The sequence below is a fragment of the Trematomus bernacchii genome, unplaced genomic scaffold (genome assembly GCF_902827165.1).
Source record: "Trematomus bernacchii unplaced genomic scaffold, fTreBer1.1, whole genome shotgun sequence".
Taxonomy (NCBI): domain Eukaryota; kingdom Metazoa; phylum Chordata; class Actinopteri; order Perciformes; family Nototheniidae; genus Trematomus; species Trematomus bernacchii.
Window position 1 is genome coordinate 512,455 of NW_022987582.1, and position 22,501 is coordinate 534,955.

At 44.3% G+C, this 22,501-nt stretch overlaps 1 protein-coding gene across 1 annotated transcript in view; it reads right to left on the reverse strand.

The window, feature by feature from the left end:
• Nucleotides 1-21,771, reverse strand: part of LOC117480058 (glutamate receptor ionotropic, NMDA 2D) — a 41,893-nt gene extending 20,122 nt beyond the window's left edge. The window contains exons 1-5 of the mRNA XM_034127215.1: nt 21,667-21,771; nt 6,146-6,484; nt 5,032-5,238; nt 3,848-4,114; nt 305-633 (exon numbers count right to left, since the gene is read on the reverse strand). Of these exons, the coding sequence (XP_033983106.1) occupies nt 305-633; nt 3,848-4,114; nt 5,032-5,238; nt 6,146-6,433 (1,091 nt within the window). The 5' untranslated portion in view covers nt 6,434-6,484; nt 21,667-21,771. The remainder of the gene's footprint in view (nt 1-304; nt 634-3,847; nt 4,115-5,031; nt 5,239-6,145; nt 6,485-21,666) is intronic.
• Nucleotides 21,772-22,501: the final 730 nt, after the last annotated feature.

Below are 22,501 nucleotides of genomic sequence, written 5' to 3' on the forward strand. Positions count from 1 at the left end.
ACACGCACCAACAACATCTATTTTGCATGGATGATAGCCAGCTCCAAATTCAGATATCCCCTCAGTGCCTGCGCTCTGACACCGAATCTACCGACTCCACCCATACAGTATACCTTCCAGCTCATCCTGGCACCAAACCAACTCGTTTCATAGAATACACCTGAGCCAGTCTCTATTTAATTTTCTTCCTTTCTCATATATTTTGTCCAGAGCTTGCCAACTGCCTCCCCTCCTTCGTCTATCTCACTTCCCTCCTCACATTTTCCCTTAAGAGCGTTCCTCTCTCCTCTTATCTCCCTCTCACCTCATCCTGCCTCGCAGTCTCTGGGTCTGATTGGCGTCCGTCATGCAGTTGGTGACAAAGTTTGGCCCACCCGTTGTTCCGTAATCCTTGCGCATGGCCACAGCTCCGTGAGTCAGCACAGAGACTCCGCGAGCGATCCTCCGGCGGGGTTCGTCCCTCCAGCCCTGGGGCCGCACGGCAAACACAGCCCGTGGCAGGCTCTCCATGCTCAAACCTGAGAGAGCCGGGCCCACGGCGAACCACATGTGCGAGGCCCCGGCCTGACCGGCGGCCCAGGCGGCTTTGAAGACCAGCTCTGCCTCCTCCTGAGAGCAGTACAGCAAGCGCACCTGGAGGACAGCAGGAAGCCAGGGAGGGAACAGGGACGAGGGGAGACACACACACACACACATACACGCTAGTGAGATAAGGAGGGGACAGGGGAGACGTGGAAAGAGACAGAGGGAGGGAGAAGTAAGGGGAGAAAGATAGAGCTGGAGCAGAGGTGCACCTGAACGGGAGAGGAGGAGGTTGGATAGAAAAGGCCATATCAAGAAAAAAAACAAGGGTGCTGGGGGAGGTAAGAGAAAAAGCTGTTAGCTGATAAGGTTCGTTGGAGTCGGACGTATGATTCAGGGAGGGAAGCAGACACACCAGAAGGAGGGAAGACTGCATGGCTGCATGTTATGCGTGCTAACCAGGAGGAGCCAACGGGGTCAGTGCTTAATGAGCTCGGGCCTGATAAAACCAAAGTTACAGTTATGAATTATGAAAACAGGAGTAAAACATGAAAGGGAAAATGAAACAACTGTAAGTGGTAGAGCAGAGAGATCGGGAAGCGGGGAGGAACAGGAAGCGTGGGGGGTGTGGGGTTAAAGACCAAACACACCTGAGGGAAAACAAAGGGGGAGAGGTTAAACACTGACACATGTTATTAAAAGCATGGCGGAGAAAAGACCTGGAGACAACAGACGATGATGATGATGGAGCAGATGGAGGAAAGAAATCAGAGGCGGGAGAAACAGAAAAATGTCACTCCTTGGAGGACGGAAAAGAGGAGGGGGGGATGGTGAGGAGAAGTAAAAAAGGATGATATATTTTGGTGAAATCAGGGCCTGGAGAGATAAAAGATATTTGTAAAAGACAGGGGAGGGAGTGTGGCTGGGGAGGAAGAGAGAAGAAAACATGAAAGATAGAGCAGTGACAGTATATGAGCTTTCTGCTGAAAGTGCTGAGGTAAGGAAGGGAGAGGAGGGGAGGAGGGAGGAGGGAGAGGAGGGAGAGGAGGGGGGTAGAAATTGACCAAAGAGGGTTATAAGGGTTAAGAGCTGAGAGGAAAATGAAAAAGGGGGGAGAGGGTTAAATGCTGACAAATACCTTAAAAGACAAAAAGAGCGTAAGCATTTAAAATAATGCAAGAACTTAAAGAAATTATGCGCTTTAGAAAATGAGACAAAGATGAACCAAAGGACAAAAAAAAGAGAAAGAAAACGCTTTCGTAAAAGAGGAGAAGGGGGGAGAGTCAGGGAAACAGACTGAAAGCACATTTTGAGAATCGCGCCTTCATTGAATTTTGAACTGTAATGGCTTGGCAAAACAATACTGCCTGTATGCCAATAAACCTCCAGTGAATTAGGCCGGGAGTGAGAGTGACAGAGGGGGGAGAGGAAGGGGAAAGGAGGGAGGAAGAGGGTGAAAGACAGAGAGGGAGACTGAATTAGGGAGGGAAAGAGAGAATCAGAGTTAAAAACAGACAATATCTGAAGACGGGAAATGGAGAAAGAGAGGAATGCACGACAGGAGAGAGAGAGGAACGTACAACAGGAGAGAGAGAGAGGAACGCACGACAGGAGAGAGAGAGGAACGTACAACAGGAGAGAGAGAGAGGAACGTACAACAGGAGAGAGAGCAGAAGACATACTGACAAGGCAGAAGCCGGAAGAGGATGGAGTCAAAGATAGACAGTGAAAGATTTGAGTAGACCATAGACCTGCTTCAGGCCATCCACAATGTAGAGGACATGTTGCATAGCGAGAGAGAGAAAAGCATGTAATGCAAACACACTAAGCATTACTAAGCAATCACAAGCATTTATTAGCCTTGCAGTAGTACAAATCTTAAAGCAGTGGATTTGTTATTCAAAACACAGGGTTAAAAAGCAAGCACTGCGTATAGGCAACCTGCTGCAGGCGGTATGTTATATTAACAGTGACACTAGCAGAGTGGAGTCTAAGGAATCCAATACAAACGCGGACACTAAGACACACAAACACACAGTCGCACACACACGCAGAGCTGCAGTGGCCATGCTGGGACATCGGCGATGACATTGAGACCCTGACTAAACCGAGCCAGCGGAGAGCAGAGTCCGTGGAAGACATGCAGCAAGAGGGATGGACTGAAGGAATGAAAGATAGCCATACAGAGATCGAGGTGAACAGGAAGGCAGCAGAGGAGAGAGAGCTTGTCTCCAGGCAAATAAACGGAGGAGGGGAGGCAGAGGGGAGGGGGAGGGATGTGGAGTAAGCGTAAGAACACGGAGACGAGTGGAAAACTAAGCAGGAGGATCAGGGGGTCAAAGAGGGGGTTTAAGGAAGTAAAAACACAAGTTAAGAGGGGCACGGGAAGTGACAATGGAAGTTTAAAAGAAGTGAGGAAAGGAAGAACTAGCAAGGCAGAGGGTTAGGAGCAGGCAGTATGAAGGAATGAAACACACTAGAGGTACAAGCCAAAACCACAAGTCATTCTGGTCATTAATAAATCAACGTGGATTTAAAATGCAGGGTTTTGTTTCACCATCAAGAGAAAGATTGAGGTTTTATCAGGTTTGTATGGAGAGAAAATAAAGTTAGTGATTCCACTTTGATTAAAAAGAAGGTATTAAAATAACATGGAATAAGATAAGGTGAGGTTCAGGTAAAAAGTCTCCAGAGGGGAGGGTTTGGAGGCTATGTTTAGCAGTGTGTGTCTGTTCAAAACCACAGACCTTGATTTGAAATGCTTGTGGGGTTTTCAGAGATCACACCTAAGTCAAGCTACATTATCGCGGAAAGTTATACAAAATAGTGAGTAAGACATGTCAAATAATTCCATCTGATGGAACGGAGCAGCTGAGAATACTTTGGGGTAAACATCATTTAAAGTATCAATGAAGATCTGGGAGAAGCTGAGATTTTACTCTGTGACAGTTTGGAACAGCATGTTCTTCCAACTTTAAAGCTTAGGTAGAAACAAGGGAAAACTGTATGTTGAGTGGTTACATTTTTTAGCACCTTGCACATAACTCTTGGTACAATGCCACCCCGACAACCAGGCAGCAAATCAGAATGAATCGTGTTTTTTGTTGTACTGTTGAACTCTTTATGCCTTGGCAGATGGGAGGGGAAGAGAAGAAAAGAGGGATAGAGGAGAGAGGGGAGAGAGAGATGTGGAGGGACAGAGGGAGAGACGAAGAAGGAAGGAAAAAGCTGGGAAGCCACCTGTCGGAAAGGGGGCCCCCAAGGATACTCGCAGCACTTCCTCCCCTTTCTTCCCCCTTTCCCCCCTCCCTCCCCCCTGTCTCACCTGCGCCTCGTTCTCCTTCAGCAGCCTGCGCGTGCGTGCCCCCCCAGGGTCGTCGGTCACGTTCAGGATCACCACACTCTTCTTCTCCCAGCCGATGAACGAGCCGTCGGTCAGGCCCTCCACAATAGACAGGAACTCCTGGTAGCCATGGTGACGTGTGGCCACCACGGAAAAGGACGTCCAGTCGTACTCCTCCAGCACCTCAAAGATGACCTCTAACTGGAGGGCAGTAGAGGAGCTGAACTGGAGAAAGACGGAACCTGATTCCTAATTTGGGAAAGAGAGCAGCACATTTGGTTTAAAATCTCACTGTAAAATGCATCTTCTGTAGTTGCACTGTGTCTAAAATGCAGCAAATAAGCAACAGACAGAATGTTCACAACAAAGAACTACAACTCTCTGACTGCTTCGTGCAGCCGCGGGGCTAAAACAGCTAGGATTGTTGCACAAATTCTCCTATGACGTCCAAAAGGGAGTGTTTCTAAAAAGTCTGTTCAGGGGATGGGAGGGGATGAGGACTACGCGAGGGTACATCTTCAAAGGAAGTTCATCAAAGTGCTACAATTTAATTCCTCCAGAGTAAATGGTTAAAACTGTTATTTGTAAGCACAAATGCAATGCTTTTTGTTTCTTTTTTCCCCCACGGACACTTGTGAAAATCATGTGACATTAGTTTCTCTGGTTCACACACACACACACACACAGACACACTTATTCACTCATACACACACCCATGTCTGCACATTGCCTCCCTCCCAGGAACATCAGAGGCAGAGCGACAGCCCCAGTTGGTGCCATTTACAGATCAAACACTGCAGAGTTTCAGCAGATCAGCGACCCTGACCTTCAACTTTCCCTTCCGTCCCGCCGGCACTTGCCCAAACCTTTTCTTCACAGAGAGGATACGCGACATTATGACCTTGTAAGTTGTTATGGCAATATAAGCAGCTGTCCCTTTATACTCCATTCATAGAGCTGTCAATCCATACTTCTTCAGTATACAGCGCACACCTAAATAACATTGTTTCACACATTGTTAGCAACACAATCACACGACTCGACATTTGCCCTCTTGTATTCCTCTGATCCCACACACACACACACACACACACACACACACACACACACACACACACACACACCCACCACACACACCCCCCCAATCCCCACCTCCCTCCTCCTACCTGTGGCATCCTCCCCAGCCCCGCTCCCCCTCCTACAGCTACTATGGGCAGTCCTGTTTGCGCAGACACAAACTCCAGCATTGGGGCCAAAGGACCCCAGGCCGTGCGGGGGGGCCTCTCCTCTTCATACACCAGACCCTGCAGGGGCCGCGCCGCCAGCAGCTCACACAGCTGGGACAGCACTGTCTTAGGACTACTGTCATTCACCTGGGAGATGACAGAAGAAATGAGGACAGAGAGGAACAAACACAGAGGGGGATAAAGACAGGGAGAAAAATAGAGTTAGAGACTAGGGCAGTGTGTCTTGACCAGAGGTGGGAAGTAGTGGAGTACAAATACTTTGTTACTGTACTTAAGTACATTTTTATGGTATCAGTACTTTACTCCACTACTTGTTTTTCTGACGACTTTTTACTTTGACTTCTTACATTTTGAACACAAATACCTGTACTTTCTACTTCTTGCATTTTCAAAACAGGCTGGTTGCTTTAGTTTTAATGTGTGTTTGGTGGCGTGATCTTTATTATTTAGAGTTATTGCGTGCCTATTGATTTGAACACGATCCGTGTATCCATCATTTCCTGGTCTTCTCTAAAGAAGAGGAACCAATGAAAACGTTGTCATTTTGCCGTCGTTCAGCATCGAAACATTCATTAGCTAACAATGACATTATTGTTCTATTAATATAAAGGGAGTTCAGGTACTCCTTAAAACAGCTGGTAGTTATGGGTACTTTTTACTTGAGTACATTTCGAAGCCCACACTTCTTTACTTTTACTTGAGTAAAAAAGTTTAGTCAGTACTTCTACTTTACCAGAGTATTTTTAAACACGAGTATCTGTACTTCTACTTGAGTAAAGGATGTGTGTACTTTTGCCATCTCTGGTCTTGACTTTGAGTTATTCATATGGAAAGTGTATTATGTAGTATGCATGGCATGTCGTCTGGCTAACAATACAAGCCGTGGTCAAAGAGCAGCGCCCACACAACGGCAGCAGTGTGATGCTCATTCAGCTCAAATAATGGGAGTGAGAATGAATAATGGATGGTCATTGTTATTCCCTTCCTTCAAGTAAGGCTGGATGAGCAGTAGGTAGAGGAGACGGTATCCAACCTGTAGCCAGATGACGTTAGCAGAGCCCCACTGGGTGACCACGCTCTCCCCCAGGGAGCCGTACACCCGGCCGAAGCCAGGGTAGAGGACCCTTCCCCCAGTCCCCGCCACGGCCGCCTCCGCCTGCACCGTAGCGCCGGCGTGGATCACGGCGATGTTGAAGTTCATCATGGCGCCAGCATCCCGCTCCCGGGGGCTAGGCCGGAGCAGGAGGTGGGGGGAGGCGTCCACCAGACCTGCCCACTCTGCCAGGACCAATAGGAGAGAGAGAGTAGGTATGGCGACCATGGCAACCTGCCGAGGGGGGAGGCAGATATATATTGCACTAAGAGAGGATGCCTGAAAGAAAAAAGAGACAGCAAAAGAGTAGAAGAAGAAAGTGAAGAAGATTAAGTTAGACTCAGGTGTTTTCGTTTTCTAATGTCCAGTACAGAGGACATCAAATCAAGAGAGAAAAATGAAGCACAGAAGGAGGTGAAGGTACAGAGAGAGGGAGGAGGAGGAGAGAAAGACAGAAACTGATCAGAGATTGCATACGAGCAAGATGGAGTAATGAATTCTGAATCCAATCATGGGGTAATAAAAGTTAGCATTGGATGGAGAACATGCTGGATGAGAAATAGGGAATGCAGAGGGGAAAGACAATAGAGGGAAGGAAAAGAAAGCAAGACAGAGAGAAGATGAAATGGGTGCTATTTAGGCTGCAGGCAGAGAAGGATATGAGGAAAAATAAGACTGGCCGTTCGAGGGAAGGCGGGTGAGAGGGAGAGAGTTAATAGCAGACAGAGACAAAGATGGGGCGGAGGTGGTTATTGTGCTGCATGAATGATAACAACAATTAAGATCACTGTAAACACACTCGCCCTCACAGAGCTACATCCACACATGCCAGCGTTTGACACACACACACACACACACACACACACACACACACACACACACACACACACACACACACACACACACACACACACACACACACACACACACACACACACACACACACACACACACACACACACACACACACACACACACACACACACACACACACACACACACACACACACACACACACACACACACACACACACACACACACACACACACACACACACACACACACACACACACACACACACACACACACACAAGATAGATGCATGGCTTCACTATGCCCATAGAGCATCTTAATGATAGAGAGATATGAGGGTTAATGCAGTGCACACACACTCACACAAACAACCACACAGAAAGATAATGACTACCTGGGAGATAGCAGGGTTAATATGTGAGCCGCACACATACACGAAAACACAGCACATCATTTTCAATTCACTTCTGTTGCCAACTTCCCTCCTCTCCCTTTCTCCATTTCCTTCTCACTTTCTCCCCGCTCCCTCCCATGCTCTGTCTTTTCATATTCTCCATCACTTCTCCCTATTTTCATGGCTTCAGGTACCAGACACAATTGCATTGATTAACAGGGTCCTGCTGACATAATATTCCCTCTAAAGTCACTCTCCCTTTTCTCCATTTCCCCTTTCCTCCTCTCTTTGTCACAGTCGGCCGATTCTCAGGCTCTGATCACTCTTTGGGATGGAGAAGGGAAGAAGAGAGCGAGTTGAGAAGAAAAAGTAACTGGAGGATGAGAGCAAGAGGGCAAAGATAAAGGAAGCTGTGAAATGAGTAGAATAGACATATATTGTAAATACAGGGCACATTTCTTAAAGACTAAGTGATTCATTGGAGGGAGAAGGCCAGGTGGAAGAAGAGGAGACAAGGAGAAAGGGAGGACAAAGTATGATGGGATGTGGCGAAAAATATGTTCGGAAAGTAGCAGGAAAATAAATATTGATTACTGGGATATGTATACGTGTTTCGCCTAAACAAATACACTGCCAAACCTCCTGTTTTGAGTGACAGGGCTGTTGGTTTGTGTGTTGGTGGTGGAGGTGGTGGTGGTGGGGGGGCTACAGAGAAAAAAAGGAGAGAAAGGTGGAATGAGAGGGCGAATCAGGGAGGCGGATAGTTTCGGGTAAGAAAAAGAGATGGAGGTGCTAAAAGATAAGGAGAGACAGACCTGTTAGGAAAAGGAGAAGGTAATAATGAAGGGGAGAGGGGAATAAACAAGGATGTGTGGCTTTTTTTTGTTTCTTTTAAGGCGAGGAAGATGTGGCAGCAAAGAATATGGGAGGACAGAGAGAAAATGAGAGAGTCAAAGACGAGGCTGCAGAAGTACGGTGCATCATATCATCTGGTGGAGCTGTGCTGAGCTCTGAGCCATTAACCGTTAGGCCTGTCACTGTATTTCACTCTCATGAGGTGTTTACGTTGCTCTGCCGTACCAGCGTGGGCCATTTCATCACAGAGAGCCTGGCTGGAAGTGTGAACACAGTGGATTCTTACATGCAGTATCCACTCTCCCTGCAGAGCACCACAATAAAGCAAAGTACAAGTACATTATAATCAAATCCTCATCTAAATATATCGTACTGTATAGTTCATTATGCGTTCCAATCTGTGAAATTCTTCAAACTGAATCATAAAAAGCGTGCAGTGAAGGGGCGCACAGAGACACACACACACACACACAGAGAAGGGGGAGGGAGTGTGGGAGAGAGAACGGGAGAGAGATTACTGTTTCATTTGATTTGCGACCATAAATGAAGCTTTTGTTAAAATGCAAATGTTCACATTTAAGTCAATTTTTCTAGCTTTAAAAAACTATCCTCTTCAGTCTTCGGAGCTGCTTCTAATTCAGAACAGTGTATACGTACTCGGAAAGAGACTGCCAACGACCTAGAGAATATGTAAATGATGTATCAATTAGATATAATGTGTATATAATAGGATTTAAGGTGAGGAATACTTTAGGTAATGAAACATGAATAGTAATTTCTAAAACGTGTGTGCTTTTTTCAGTATGACAGGATCTGTCCATCTTTGTTATTGTTTTATTTGGATGATAATGTGTTCATCTTGTTATTTTGGACGTATCAGAATTGTGTAGTGCGATAAATATTGTAATGTATTCTTTTCTTGAATGTGACTGCACTACAAAAGAATAAAGATGGAAATGAAAACCAAAAAGATAAGTACTTTCTTTGATGATTTGTAGAGACTTTAAAACTTTGAATTCATCGTGGTGCAGGCACCCTCAATCATCATAAGCTGTTTAAATCAGCGCTCAGTGCTTACACTAAAGTATTTGTGTTGATCCCTCAATTTGTCAATCAATCTAATAAGCATCTTTCTGTATCTACAGCATAATTATGTCTTCTGCGGAGCCTGTTTAGTTGTCTTTTTAAAACAAAGAAAGTGGCATTTACAGCAACACAGAAGCTGGCGTACATGCCAGAGACTGTTACAAGCAAACTGAAAACACCTTGAGGAATATTTACAGAGTACTTAAGAGCAGAAATATTCGCAGGCTGACAGAGACAGCTAATCAACAAGATGAGAGAGAAAACATTCACGCAGGCAAGCAGTAAACTTCCTCTTCCAAAATTGCCAGCCAGTACTTCACAATCAAAACACATCTTATCAAATCTCCTCTTAAATATGTCATTTACTCTGCATGATGTGCTCTCTGTGATAACACATAGGAACAAAAAGAGCACCGCAGAGGACAGAACTCCTTCCAAAGCCAAATTGCCAAATCTCTCATTGCTACAGAAAGTGAACAAAATATGTGTATCTGCCCGCATCCACTCCAAAATGACATTTTACCCCCTTGGCTGATGCTACTCCCTTTCACAAAGTTTCATGAAAATCAGGCGAGCATTTCTTCCCATAATCCTGTTGCAAAACAGACAAACAAACCGAAAACATAACCTCATGGCTGGAGGTAATTAAAGGCTTCTGCATGTGCAGCTTTTGTACCGACTTCGCTGTTTTAAAAAATGTCAAAAAAGGTTAGCAGGTTTGTGTAGCTGCAGGTGAAGCATCTACTTTGAAGGTAGATGCCTCTGTAGAGGATTACACTGAAGCCTATATTATTCCTGCAAACTCAAAAGAGACATACTAAAAAAGTTGCATAGCCTCTAAACACAAAATTAAAAATTGATTTTTGGTGTCAGTGTGATGGTGGGGGAACAATCAACATGTTTGAGCGTATCAGAAACCCTCCTTCCCCTTAACTGCATGCTGCAGCTGCAGCTGGGCGCCTGCGGTGACTCTGGGAGAGTGAGCCGCGAGAGAGGAGGCAAGGAGCCGCGTGGGTAGAAGTCGGTTTCTGGCATCCACGCCTCTCTGAGTTCCTTTCCCACTGAACTCCAATGAAGGCAGCGTGCCAGACCTTGTGCTGCATCGGATCTGCTGGGAAACGTGAATGGGGAAGGAGTCTGTGGAGTCTGGAGTGTGCAGTTGTGGAAGTGCAGTGTTCAGCGTGGTGTTTACCCCACATCGGGGCTCTGCTGCTTCATTCCATCCTGTCATGCAGAGTAATGGACCTGCTCCCTGCTGCCTATGGCACACACACTGAATCAGCCCGGGCAGCTTTCCACAGCTAACACAACACACCCCAGATATATGCATGTTAATATACAGTGTACTGTACACCATTAGAAGGAATTGCAGCGTCTCTGTGAATAAGATCCCTCGCTCTGAGACTTTTTTTTTTCTTTCCATTCGACCACATTTAAGACCGCAGTGTGCTCAAGAACACTGCTGCATGTAGGCTCTCTACTTTCCTTGAGTCCAAAGCAGTTCTATAGTAACAGATAAGATAAAGTGCCAGCACAGTGTGGTGCCCACAGTGTGCATATATGTGAGTGTATCAGTATGTGTGTGTGTGTGTGTGTGTGTGTGTGTGTGTGTGTGTGTGTGTGTGTGTGTGTGTGTGTGTGTGTGTGTGTGTGTGTGTGTGTGTGTGTGTGTGTGTGTGTGTGTGTGTGTGTGTGTGTGTGTGTGTGTGTGTGTGTGTCGTGTGTGTGTCGTGTGGGGGAGCGGAGGAATGAAGAGAAGAGTGCAGCTGGAGCTCAATGCTCCTCGTGTTAATTGGCCCATACTTCAATCACAGCCACTGGAGTGTGTCCTCTCTGACGGAACATATCCTCTCTCCCTCACTTTCTCTCATCCCCAATCTCTCTTTCCCTCTGTCTCCCCCTCTCCCTCTGTCCTGCTGCACTTGTTCACCCACTCACCCACTCTCACTTGACACACACACACACACACGGACGCACTCTTTCACTCGGTGTGTATCACTTGATTTGGTCTGTTTCATTCAATCATTCATCTTTTCATTCATTCACCTCACTCTGCACCATCTCACTTCCACTATCCCCACTGTCCTCTCTCTTTCTCCATCAACTCCCCTCCTGTTTTGCACTAGCCCTCCCCCATTCTTTCCTTCCACACATGTCTATGTCCTGTACCTCTTTCACTCTCTACTTCCTCCCCTCCCTTACTTCCTCTCCCTCTCATATCTTCCTCCTTCTCTCTCTTTGATCCCTGTCGAATAGAAGAGCCACGAGGCAGGCGAGCGCCTCTTGTTCCCATTGTGCATAGTGAGCATAGTGAGCAGAGTGATCAGTGTGTAGCGCAGCAGCAGGGCGTACAGTGCTGTGCTGTTTTTACTGCATGGCTGTAAACAGCAGTAGTAAAGCCAGCTGCCGTCTCTACCTCATTCGGACTTGATAGCCACGGCTATCATAAGCCATTCAAGTGACACAACGACAAAGCCATCTATCAAACCCTAGTGACACCAGGTCCTCACAGGGGAACGCAACACATTATATTTGTAAATAACACATGCCACAGGCCGATAACCAGATTAGAGCTGGTCCCTTTCATAAACCTGACACCATTATTGATGTGGTACAGTTCAATTTGAGGGGCTAGCTGATATGGAATGTGAAAAAGAAATTGTGGTTTACAAATTTCAAACGAATAGAAAACATGTACACTCACACAAATACCAGATGGTGGGGTTTTCCTCTAAGAAAAAGATTGCAATGACTGTTAATACTATTTCTATTATTCTGTTTTACAAAAATAAATACTGTGAAAAGGTGCATCATCAAACTACACTGTATTGCAACAACACATATTTGACAATATCAATGCAAAGAACATACTGTACATATTTTAGAAAGGGTAATGTAACAGGAGAAGCAGAAGGGAAATATGCATTGGCATTGCATAACACTGTATTCCATATTTGTCTTCTTTCAGTTTTGCAACCTTTAAGTAAACGAAAGTCAACTTGACATCTAACTTTGTTTCTCAAGTGCAAAAACTGAATTTTATTTTGACATTTCAAGTCTTCAAAATGTTCATGTGGTTGTACAAAAACTAATCTCACTCCAGAGTTCAAAGTGCCTTGCCTTTTAATTCCAATATTTTGTTCATGGGTTCGGATTAAACAGAACTGCCAAGAGACAGTGTCAATTAATTGGACTTGACTTCCATTTGTACATTCAGGGGATACATTTCATTACTTGAATGGGAGGACAGTCCTTGTTTCTCTTCACTCAATGGATGATGAAAATGAGATGAAGCTGACCCTTGATGCTGCCAGTGTAGCAATTATCTGACCTAATTTTTTAACATAAAAAATAACCAATGTGGTTTTTAAAACACCAAACACACCATCACATCCATACCCAGGATGATTTTTCCGAAATATTTAACATGACCACATCTCATATCTCTAACATATAGCATTGAAGATCTTTTTCTATGTAGAACATTTGTTTAATTCTGCTTTAATATGGAATTGTACATTGTAGTAATTGCAGTAATGCTCGAAGACGAACTCGAGTAACCCCAGAAAGAAAATAAATCAGCTGATAAAAATAAAGGCCTGTCAGTTTTTTCAATTTGCTTTGTAATACAGTCTTGGCATCTTGATTTATGCAGTGTGCGTGTGCGTGTGTGTGTGTGTGTTTTATCTCTCTACCCCTGTCATTCATTTAATCCTCAGTACGTTGCAAACTCACACACCTACACAAACTATATTTTCCGTGATACCGTCTGAATAAACAACGTCAATTGGTGTGGGAATGATGCACGGAAACATTTCAAGACGGTCTCTAGTGTATCTTCTGTCTCCTTACACACACTCACACACACATTCAGAAAAGATCAGCTACAAATGGTTTACTACTCTCATGAGTGTTCAGACATAAATATCAGTAAGGTCATATGCTTCCATGTGGAAAGGCCAGAGTCCGGGGATCTTGCGTCAGGAATACATATGACAAAGTGCACCTAACTAGCCCTTACTTACTTGGCTTTAATGAATAAAAATGCTTATGCTGCTTGTATAAAATAACTGCTTACTATAAGGCCGGCCAAGGAGCAAGAATATTTCCACTCCAACCTCAACACCTGACATCTCATACAGCCGGGAGCAGAAGGCTGCGGCGCTGCTCCCAGGTTGATGATTACCACATCATTTACTGGATTTAATGTACATATAAATTGTTTTCTGTAGTTGCATTTCTTCCCCAATCCTCTGTGAAGATGTCCTTACAACGCACGACCTGGGGGATTATCTTATTATGTTTGTTTTAAAAAAGGAATCATTTTTCACCGCTCAACCTTTTACAGGCATCCAGAAACTCTGAGGGTTTTGTGTTTGGGGGGAAAAAGAGCTTTAATATCACAGCGCTATCAACGCAGTGCAATCATCTAAGAATAAACATGCATCCACGGCGTGCATTTACATAATGTACTGTACATTCATGAATGAAATGCTTGGCTGATTGTTTTTTTTTTTTTTTAAAGCGCATTGGGATTGAAATCAGGAACAAATTAGATGAAAGATTTTCAGCAGATGGGATGAGACAGTAGAAATAACTACGGGAATATTCAGTGGAATCATGTTAAGGCACGGAACAAATACTGCGTTTCTTAACAATGACGTTAACTGAATTATTTTCTCATACCATTCCAAGCTAGTAGTCGCAACGCCACGGTATTGCTTTACTCTGCTTGCACTAGCGCTTCCATTAATTCCCTCATTGATTGGCCAGACACTGGGATCACCTAGCCAGATCTAAATCAGTCACTAATTAAAAGAGCAAGATGAAAAGCAACCAACACTGCAGCCCTTCAGGACCGGTAAGGTGAAACGTTCTGTAACAACTACAAACTAGAAAGCTACTAGAGACTCTCAGCAGAAAATAAAACCACCTAGCTCTGCATAATAATGATTCACAACCTTATTCTGAGGATTAAACCAGTGTGGCAAACATTCACTGATAACTATCGCGCCTTTGTACAAGGTCACGCGCCGGCAGGTGCACTCTCACATCCCACAACCAGACGTGCGTGTGCAGACTTAACACATATGGAGGAATGTGTACAGATGCTTATTTACATATATTTACACATACACACAAAACTTTAACAACATCTAGAATTAGACAGAGAAACGTAAGCTGGTCTGCTTCGATAGCAGGTGCCACGTGTTGCCGAAATCAAGCGGGATTCTGTCTGCTTAAAATCAAACGCTGCAATGTCACAATGTTGTGTACAGGTTTCAGCTGCGTTCACAGCACATCTGGCTCTGCCCCCGCTCATAAGCAAAGGTGTTAGCAACACTTCTGTCAGCCTATCCTTTAAACGTTAGTGGATCAGTTTGGCTCAGGAAATGCACTCCCATGCACGCAGAAGCCCTACAGCGAGAGAGGAATTTGAGGATTGAGACCAGTGAAGGTGTTTTGTTTTTTTTGCGCAGCCTCAGATGAATCTCAAGAGTAAAAGGTGGTGAGAGGTAAGGGAAGAAAAATGTCAGATTCACACTGTGTTGTCTTCACACCGGCAATTCTAGAAGCCCATTAATCCAATCCTCTGAGCTCTTTTTCTGACACTTGAAGCAACAGTATGTCATGAGAGAGATGAGAGTCTGAGATGGCTAGAGCTCTTTATGACATGTTTATGACATGATTCACATTATATTGTACAGAGCATAATTACGTGCAGACGAGAGGGGAGAACTGTTCATGTCATGAGATGTCAGACATTTCTGACAGCTATTATTTTCTGCTTGCTGGAAAGAACTAAACAAGCGTAAACAAATAAAATAAAGCAGGCCATCATTGTCGGCAGTTGCGTCTAAACAAAATCCTATGTAGACACAAAAGGTTGAGCTTGTTTAGAATAAACGACAGAATGTTTGTTCGCCTCTGGCTTACTTGTTAATGATCCGTTTAATATATGTAGCATTTCCAAACTATAGCTAATTTAGGCTTAATTTTGTTTATCTGGTGCGACCTAATATTTAGGAATAAGTTCTCAATGTTCCCGAGTCAAAATAAAGAAATGTATGTAACACATACAGTAAGGGTCAAGGATACATGAGAGCACGATACATACAGTAAGAACACAAAGCAACACCATCAACTGTGTGATGGGAATCAGCTGTCTTAATATGTGGGTCGGCAACATTTTTTTTTTTTTTTTTTAAACCTTTATTTAACCAGATAAAAACATTGAGATAAAATCTCATTTTCAATGCTGACCTGGCCAAGAAGGCAGCAACGTTACACATAACACATAACACAAACATATAAAATACAGAGAACATAACTAAGAAAACAAAAGACGAAAAAGCAGTCACTACATTGTGCACATTAGGACAGTAAAAAAAGTACACTACCTGTTACTGCAAGAGCAGCTGGTGGTGAGGACTTCAGACAACTTCAATTTAAAACATGATATAGACAAGTGTCATCAGTTTTAGGCTTAACATAATCTGCTTCTATTCTACTCTTGTTCTACTTGCACTATTTTTATTTTCTAATTTGTTTTATTGTTTTATGTCTTATACTGTATAACTATGTTGAATTGTTGGAGGAGCTCAGGACTTAAGATTTTCATTGCCATTTCTACACTGTAGCTTGTATGCATATGACATTAACGCCTGTGAATCTTGAATGAATATAAAGGTGACGGAGCAACCAGTGCCAACAATTCATTTCCATGCTCCTCCCATCACTGCTCTGTGCAAAATGTGTAAACGAGGGTCTTTTCTTTCCCAAAGCTGCAGCTTTTGAGAGAGAATATGCCCCAGTTAACACTGAACAGATCACATAACAATAAACTTGATGAGCCCGTGAGCACCAGACCGAGGCTGGGGTCACTTATGGACTTGTTAAAAAAAATATGTGGTTGAAATTGCTCTTATATAATTGAAAGGAAAGCATACACTCCCAATCAGCTTTCAGAAGATAGAATAAAGAAGGCTTTAATGTAGTACAAAAATGTCCAATTTGAATAATAAAACATTACAACCTGAATTGAGAACAATTTAATCCCGACCCTGAGTCAGAATACCTGCATCCAAAGTATTTTGTTCATTTCAGTGTCAAAAACCAGTTGAAGATCTTCAGGACGGACTCCAATCAAAAGGCCAGTTTCGAAGCTGGAGTTATTTACACGCTGAGATGAAGCACATTTAAACAAGCCAAGGAACATCAAACTATCTTCATCGCAGGCTTTTTTCTATCGCCGCGCTGACGTTCCTCTGCCTTCCTTGTCTTCCCCTCCTTGCAGTATTGTAGATAACACGCTGTGCAAATTCCATTCAGGTGCAAACGCACATATTTGCATTTGTAACAGCTGTATAGTCGGCACCTGTTTATGAAGGAATTCCACATTCAAACTTGAAAGAAATAGAGTGAAGCTATTTTTACATGAAGTGATAAGGCAATAAAACAGGTTCAACTTTGCACCTGGTACCTGCACATAGTAAATCCGACACAGTAACTCCAGTACAAAGCCTGCTATAAATGCCAGTGCCTATGTTCCTTAAGAAGAGAATGACAAAGGGTTTTAACAAAGCTGTTCCTCGTGCAGTGCAAGGGAAGTCTCACAGATCAGGAGGCATGACACAGCAGCCAAAGGGTGACATGCGACATGGGCTGCAGACACAGGCTAACGTGGTTTTTATAAATGCCCCCATTTCCTCTTTTTAATAACCACTTATGCTGTCATTTCCTGCCCCATCCATCATTATGAAGGACCGCACCACACTGCTGCAAAACGCTGCGCGCCGCAAAACATTCCTGCACATCTCCATTCGCTTTCATTATTTCTCTGCATTCTCTCTTTCTCCGTTTTATGTTTGTGTCTATGTGGTGTGCACTGAAATGTACTATATATACACAGTGCAGTTTATGTGAGGGTCCCATGGGCAAGGTCCCAAGGTCCTCTCTCATCCAAAACTAAAAATGGTGTGTGTGTTTGTGTGCATTATGCTATTCATTGTGTGTGTATTTTTGGGTATGCTCTTGGTGAGTGTTTCTGACTGCATACCCAAGGGTATCTGCCTGAATGTACTTTTTGAGAGTGTGTGTGACTGTGTATTGCATGCAGCCATGTGAAGCTGTGTGCCTGCTAGCTGCCTCCAGACTTGTTCCCAAAACAAGCCGCAGGGCTTTGGTTCAGGTGTGTGTGTGTGTGTGTGTGTGTGTGTGTGTGTGTGTGTGTGTGTGTGTGTGTGTGTGTGTGTGTGCACCTGTTTGATAGTGACTGTGAGCAAGCAGTGCACGCTAAAGTCTCTCTCACTGTTGTGTCTGCTGGTACCTGTCTGTGTGATTTTGTTTATGAATGTGTCTCTCTGCCAGAATGTCCCTCTGTCTGTCTGTTTCGATCTCCACCTGGTTGTTAAATGACTTCCTGTCATTCCATCTACAGTTGGTGTTTGACTGTTTGCTAGTCCCGGTCCACAGTAAGACTGTAACTGGGCCGAGGGCGGCACCTCGGGGTGCTACACCACAGCAGCTGCCACCTAACTGAAAGGTAACCCTCTGATATGGAGTTTAGGTGATATTACAGATTTACAGCACCATTTATTTTTTTGATTTTCATATTGATAAATGCCTTACTTCATTCTGAAAAAAACTGCAGTTTAATCACATCCAACGCATCACTGCACAGAAACTCGTTAGTAATGTAATTCAGAGTCTGAGAGTATAGCTCCTGTTTCTCCGAGAGACAGACAGCTCTCTAAAAGACTTGTGTGGAACCGAGCTTCACAAATGATGCCTGGCGTCCCATCATGGAAGTAAATCATTTTTGTTTTTACTACAACTTGTCGCCGTGAAATACATCATAATGTCACCATCACATCCAATTAGTGGTGGAAACTTTGAGTAGTCACTGTTTCTGTCAAATCTGCCAAGTCATCAGCAGAGACTTGCTGTACCTTCACTAATGTTACCATTAGAGTTGTTTGCTCATGTTGAGTAGCAGGCAATTTTCAAATCAGAATGCATTAGAGCATTAAAACCAAACTGTTGCTCAATGCAACATTACTTCCTTAATTGTGCATGATTTGAACTTGACATTCAAATAGTTGCAGTAAATAAAGGAGTTTCTGAGTCTATGTTACCTATCTACTAATGCAGGGCTGACCTTTGCGTTATTGATTTATCTGCAGGTGATTAACTGTTTAGTCATTGACATGTCAAAAGACATGACATCACACCAAGGTGATGTCTTTCAATGTCTTTGTCTCCAACCAACAGTCTTAAACTCCAAAGATATTCAGTTTAACAAGAAAACATTTTTTTAAAGCTGCATCCAGAGTATATTTGGCATTTTCTTCATGGTTTTTGCTTGACAAAAACAAATATTAATAATATTTAATAAAGTAGATTATTCTTTTTATCTGATAATCCAGCAATCCAATCATCAACAAATCTGCCCCACTTTGAAAAGTGTCTTTACTTCACACACAGCAGCAAAAAAAAATGTCTGCCATTTCCACTCAAGCAACTCTCACCCTTCTGAATCTTTGCACTTTTAGAGAACTGAATTGTTATTTCTAGAGTCTTTAAAACAGGCAGCTATATATGTTTATTTAAAGCTGTGTCAAAACTTTGTTGTATTAAGTTTTACAAGTTTAAAATAGGCCGAACTGTCTCTGTTATTAATGTCTTTAAATGTTTTAGCTACAGCTAGAATACTGATATACACTGCATTGGTTGCAATCTATTTAAATGCCCACAAGTATATCCCTGTCGCTTTTATCAATGTGTTCATTTATTGTTTAGAGCCTGAATCACTGCATTGAATAAGACAATGGTGTGACATTTCGACTAGTACTTACTTTTAAAGGAGTCAGTCTTATAAAGTGTCTCTCCTGATTTAAATATAGGGCTATATTCCTCGAAAATCATACAGATTAATTTAACGAGCACCAGTCAGGGATGTTATTAGGGAAAATATAGATATGTAGTTAATGAGTTAGATGTGTTTTTGCTCTGAAAACCCCACTTCAAGAAACTTAAATAACATAGCATTACATTCTAATAATTGATCAAAGCATCCCAAGTCACATGACACCCCCTTGCCACCACGTGTATAAAATGTGTCTCTCGCACCGCTGCAGGCCAAAGTGAATATGCAACACGTTCATCAGCACAACCCCGAGTAGAGTCCAGAGGAACACCAGGAGAGGGGAGTACTGTAATCGCTCCAAAACACCAGCCTCTGATCTCGTTAAACACTAATTGATGTTCTATGTTAACGAGCTTTACCTTAATTAGTGGTATTAAGAAGAACACTGGGTGCAACGTGTGGAAAGGGTGGGAGAGGGGTTTTTGGTGGGCTGCGGAATTGAGGAAACTATCCACTAATGTTGCATCAAACAAATGATGAAAGGGGAGGCGGGAGAAAGAGAGAGGAAAAGGAAATTGTGCAGAGGAAGTCACAGGTTGCAAGGGGTGAGAGAAGAGACGGAAAGGATTGAGGCAAAAAGAAACAGGGGGATTGGCAGAAGAAAAGAGACACAAGCGAAGGGGGGGATTGAGCTAAGCTTGAAGGTTTTGCTGTGCAAAAGTCAATGAATCAATGAGGTGAAATTGATGAAGAGCAGGGGGTTGGAGAAAACAAGCACACAAATGTTGACTCTATCCCTCTCATCCTGCGCCTTCCAACCATGTCCCCCTCTGATATTTAATTCCAAGCACCCCTCTCTTTCTCTCCCCTTCATTCTGCTGCTTTTTCCAATCTCTCACCCGGCTCTCCCCCCATGCCTTCTCTCCTCCACCTCCTCCTCACACCTTCTCTCATTTCTCTCTCCCTCTACACCTTCTGTGTCGCTCATCACCTCTCCTCTTCCCTCCCCTTCTGCCTACCCCTACTCACAGCTGGTACAGTACAGATCTCTCTGGGCAACTGTACGACAGATCGGCAGAGAAGGGGCTCAGCTGACACTGAAGGCAACACTTTACAGGCAGCAGTGCATGCAGTACGCTGCTGCAGTACGCCTGTGTGTGCATTTCACACGACTTGCGAGGGGAAATGATGAACTGGGCCGAGCACGTCACCTGTGGGTGAACGAGCTGATTGAAATGGATATCAGCTGGAGAATTCAGCTGAGAGAGGAGAGGGACACAAACAGCCCACAGAAATGGAAAAACAAACAACACATTAATTCCAATTTCCATCCGGATAAATGCATTCAGTGGCCACACAGTGCAGGCCGATAAATGTGATCTTGCAATCCAAATCACTGCAGCAAATCTGTAAGAGAAGCAACACTGTGTCTCTCTCCATAGTACAGGTCAACAGCATGATTTCCCTTGGTGGTCGCTATGGTCCAAGGCCTTCATTTATTTTTTTCAGAGAAAAAGGAGTGATGGCGGCGGTTTGTGTTTGCACCTGTAATTCACTTCTCCTCTATAATAAACTACTGCAAGGCAAAAACAAAAGTTATATGGTCACCCACAGGGGGTGCACATTTAAATCTACCTACAAAGTGAAATCTCTCACACACTCCTTCACCCAGCTGGAAAAAGCCTGTTCCAGCTGTCCGAGGGTGTTTGAGGCAAGTCAGCACGTTGGGGAAGATTCCTCGGTGGCAACAGAGGGATAACAGTGTGCTGCCATACGCCCAAATACTCAGCGTATCGGGATAAAAATAGATCAAGAGGAAAAACTGATCGGCAATCTTGCGGGCTTAGCAGTGGCTACACAAGACGAGCAAGCAGACGCACTCACGCACACACTAACATTGACCACGCAGCCTGAGAAAATGAGCATCAACAGATATGATCACCTCAATTAATACATCCGCAGCAGAGTGCGGGGGAAACTGCAGCCAGCGCCGGTGTTTAAAGACTTAAACGGAACCCAAACTCTGTCTTTATTAATAATGCATGGAAAATTCCTGGCAGACAAAATCATAGCCTACAGGTTTAGTCTATATGATTAATTGAACTGCCGGTAATCTATGAGTGTGCGTGTGTATCATCGGGATATGTAGCCGGCTGAACATTACGGGGCTAAGAGCTGTGAGTTTCCAGGCGCAGCAATGACAGAGGGGTCAAAGCCCCGGTGCGCCGGCCGTTTCCACCTCTCCATCCCCGGCCATCCATCTCTCCATCACCAGCGGCCGTACAGATGCCGACACCCGAGCCCCCTTTCCCCGTCTCAATGACGCGGAGCCCCCTCTCACTACCCGAGCCGCAATTAATCTACAGAGTCTGTGTGCGTGTGCGTGCGGGGGGAAGAAAATGCCTCCGCACTGCAAATATCATTGAAAAAAGAAATGCACTTACTGTTTTTCACCAGCCTTTCCCCCCTCTTTTCCTGCGTCCCTCCATCCTTTTTCACATCCTTCCTTTTTGAGGTATCCGTTTTGCGGGTGTCCCCCCCCACCGCCGCCACCACACACGCACACACACAGACACACACGCCGGGAAAATATATATATCTAATATATATATATATATATATATGTTCTACATGTATTCAATTTCTCCGGTCTCTCTCTTTACCTCTCTCCCTCCCTCTCTCCTCTCCTCTCTCACACACACTCTCTCTCTCTCTCTCCCTCTTTCCCTGTTCTTTTGTTAAAATTCAGTATATGCGCCCCGTCACCTAGCAACCGTCAACCTCTCTCTCTCCCTCTCTCTCTCGTTTCCTCCCCCCCTCCCTCCCTCTCTCCATCACTGGCGACACGTGTTGAATGCTAAACTTAGCGGTCCGGAATAAAATTAATAAAGGGATGGACGCTCTATATCTCCCCCTTTTCTCTGCCTATCCCCCCTCTCTCTCTCTCTTTCACTCTTGCGCGTATCATACTGCAATATAAATATTTACTAGAACCACTCAGCCCTCTCATTGCCCCCCCCACCTCCCCCTCCTCCTCCTCCCTTGCGTCCCTCCGCATTTCCCCTCCCTCCCCTTCCTCCCCTCCATCCATCCATCCATGGCTCCCTCCCTGCCGTCCTGCCTTTTTCTCCTGCCTCCCTATCTCCTCTTTCTGCTTCTCCAAGCAAAACGGAGGCGCCACACCAGCGTCTGTGGACCCACATGTGAGTGTCACCCTGCCCGGTGCATGGAGAGCTGCAGCATGTGTGCGTGTGTGTGTGTGTGTGTGTGTGTGTGTGT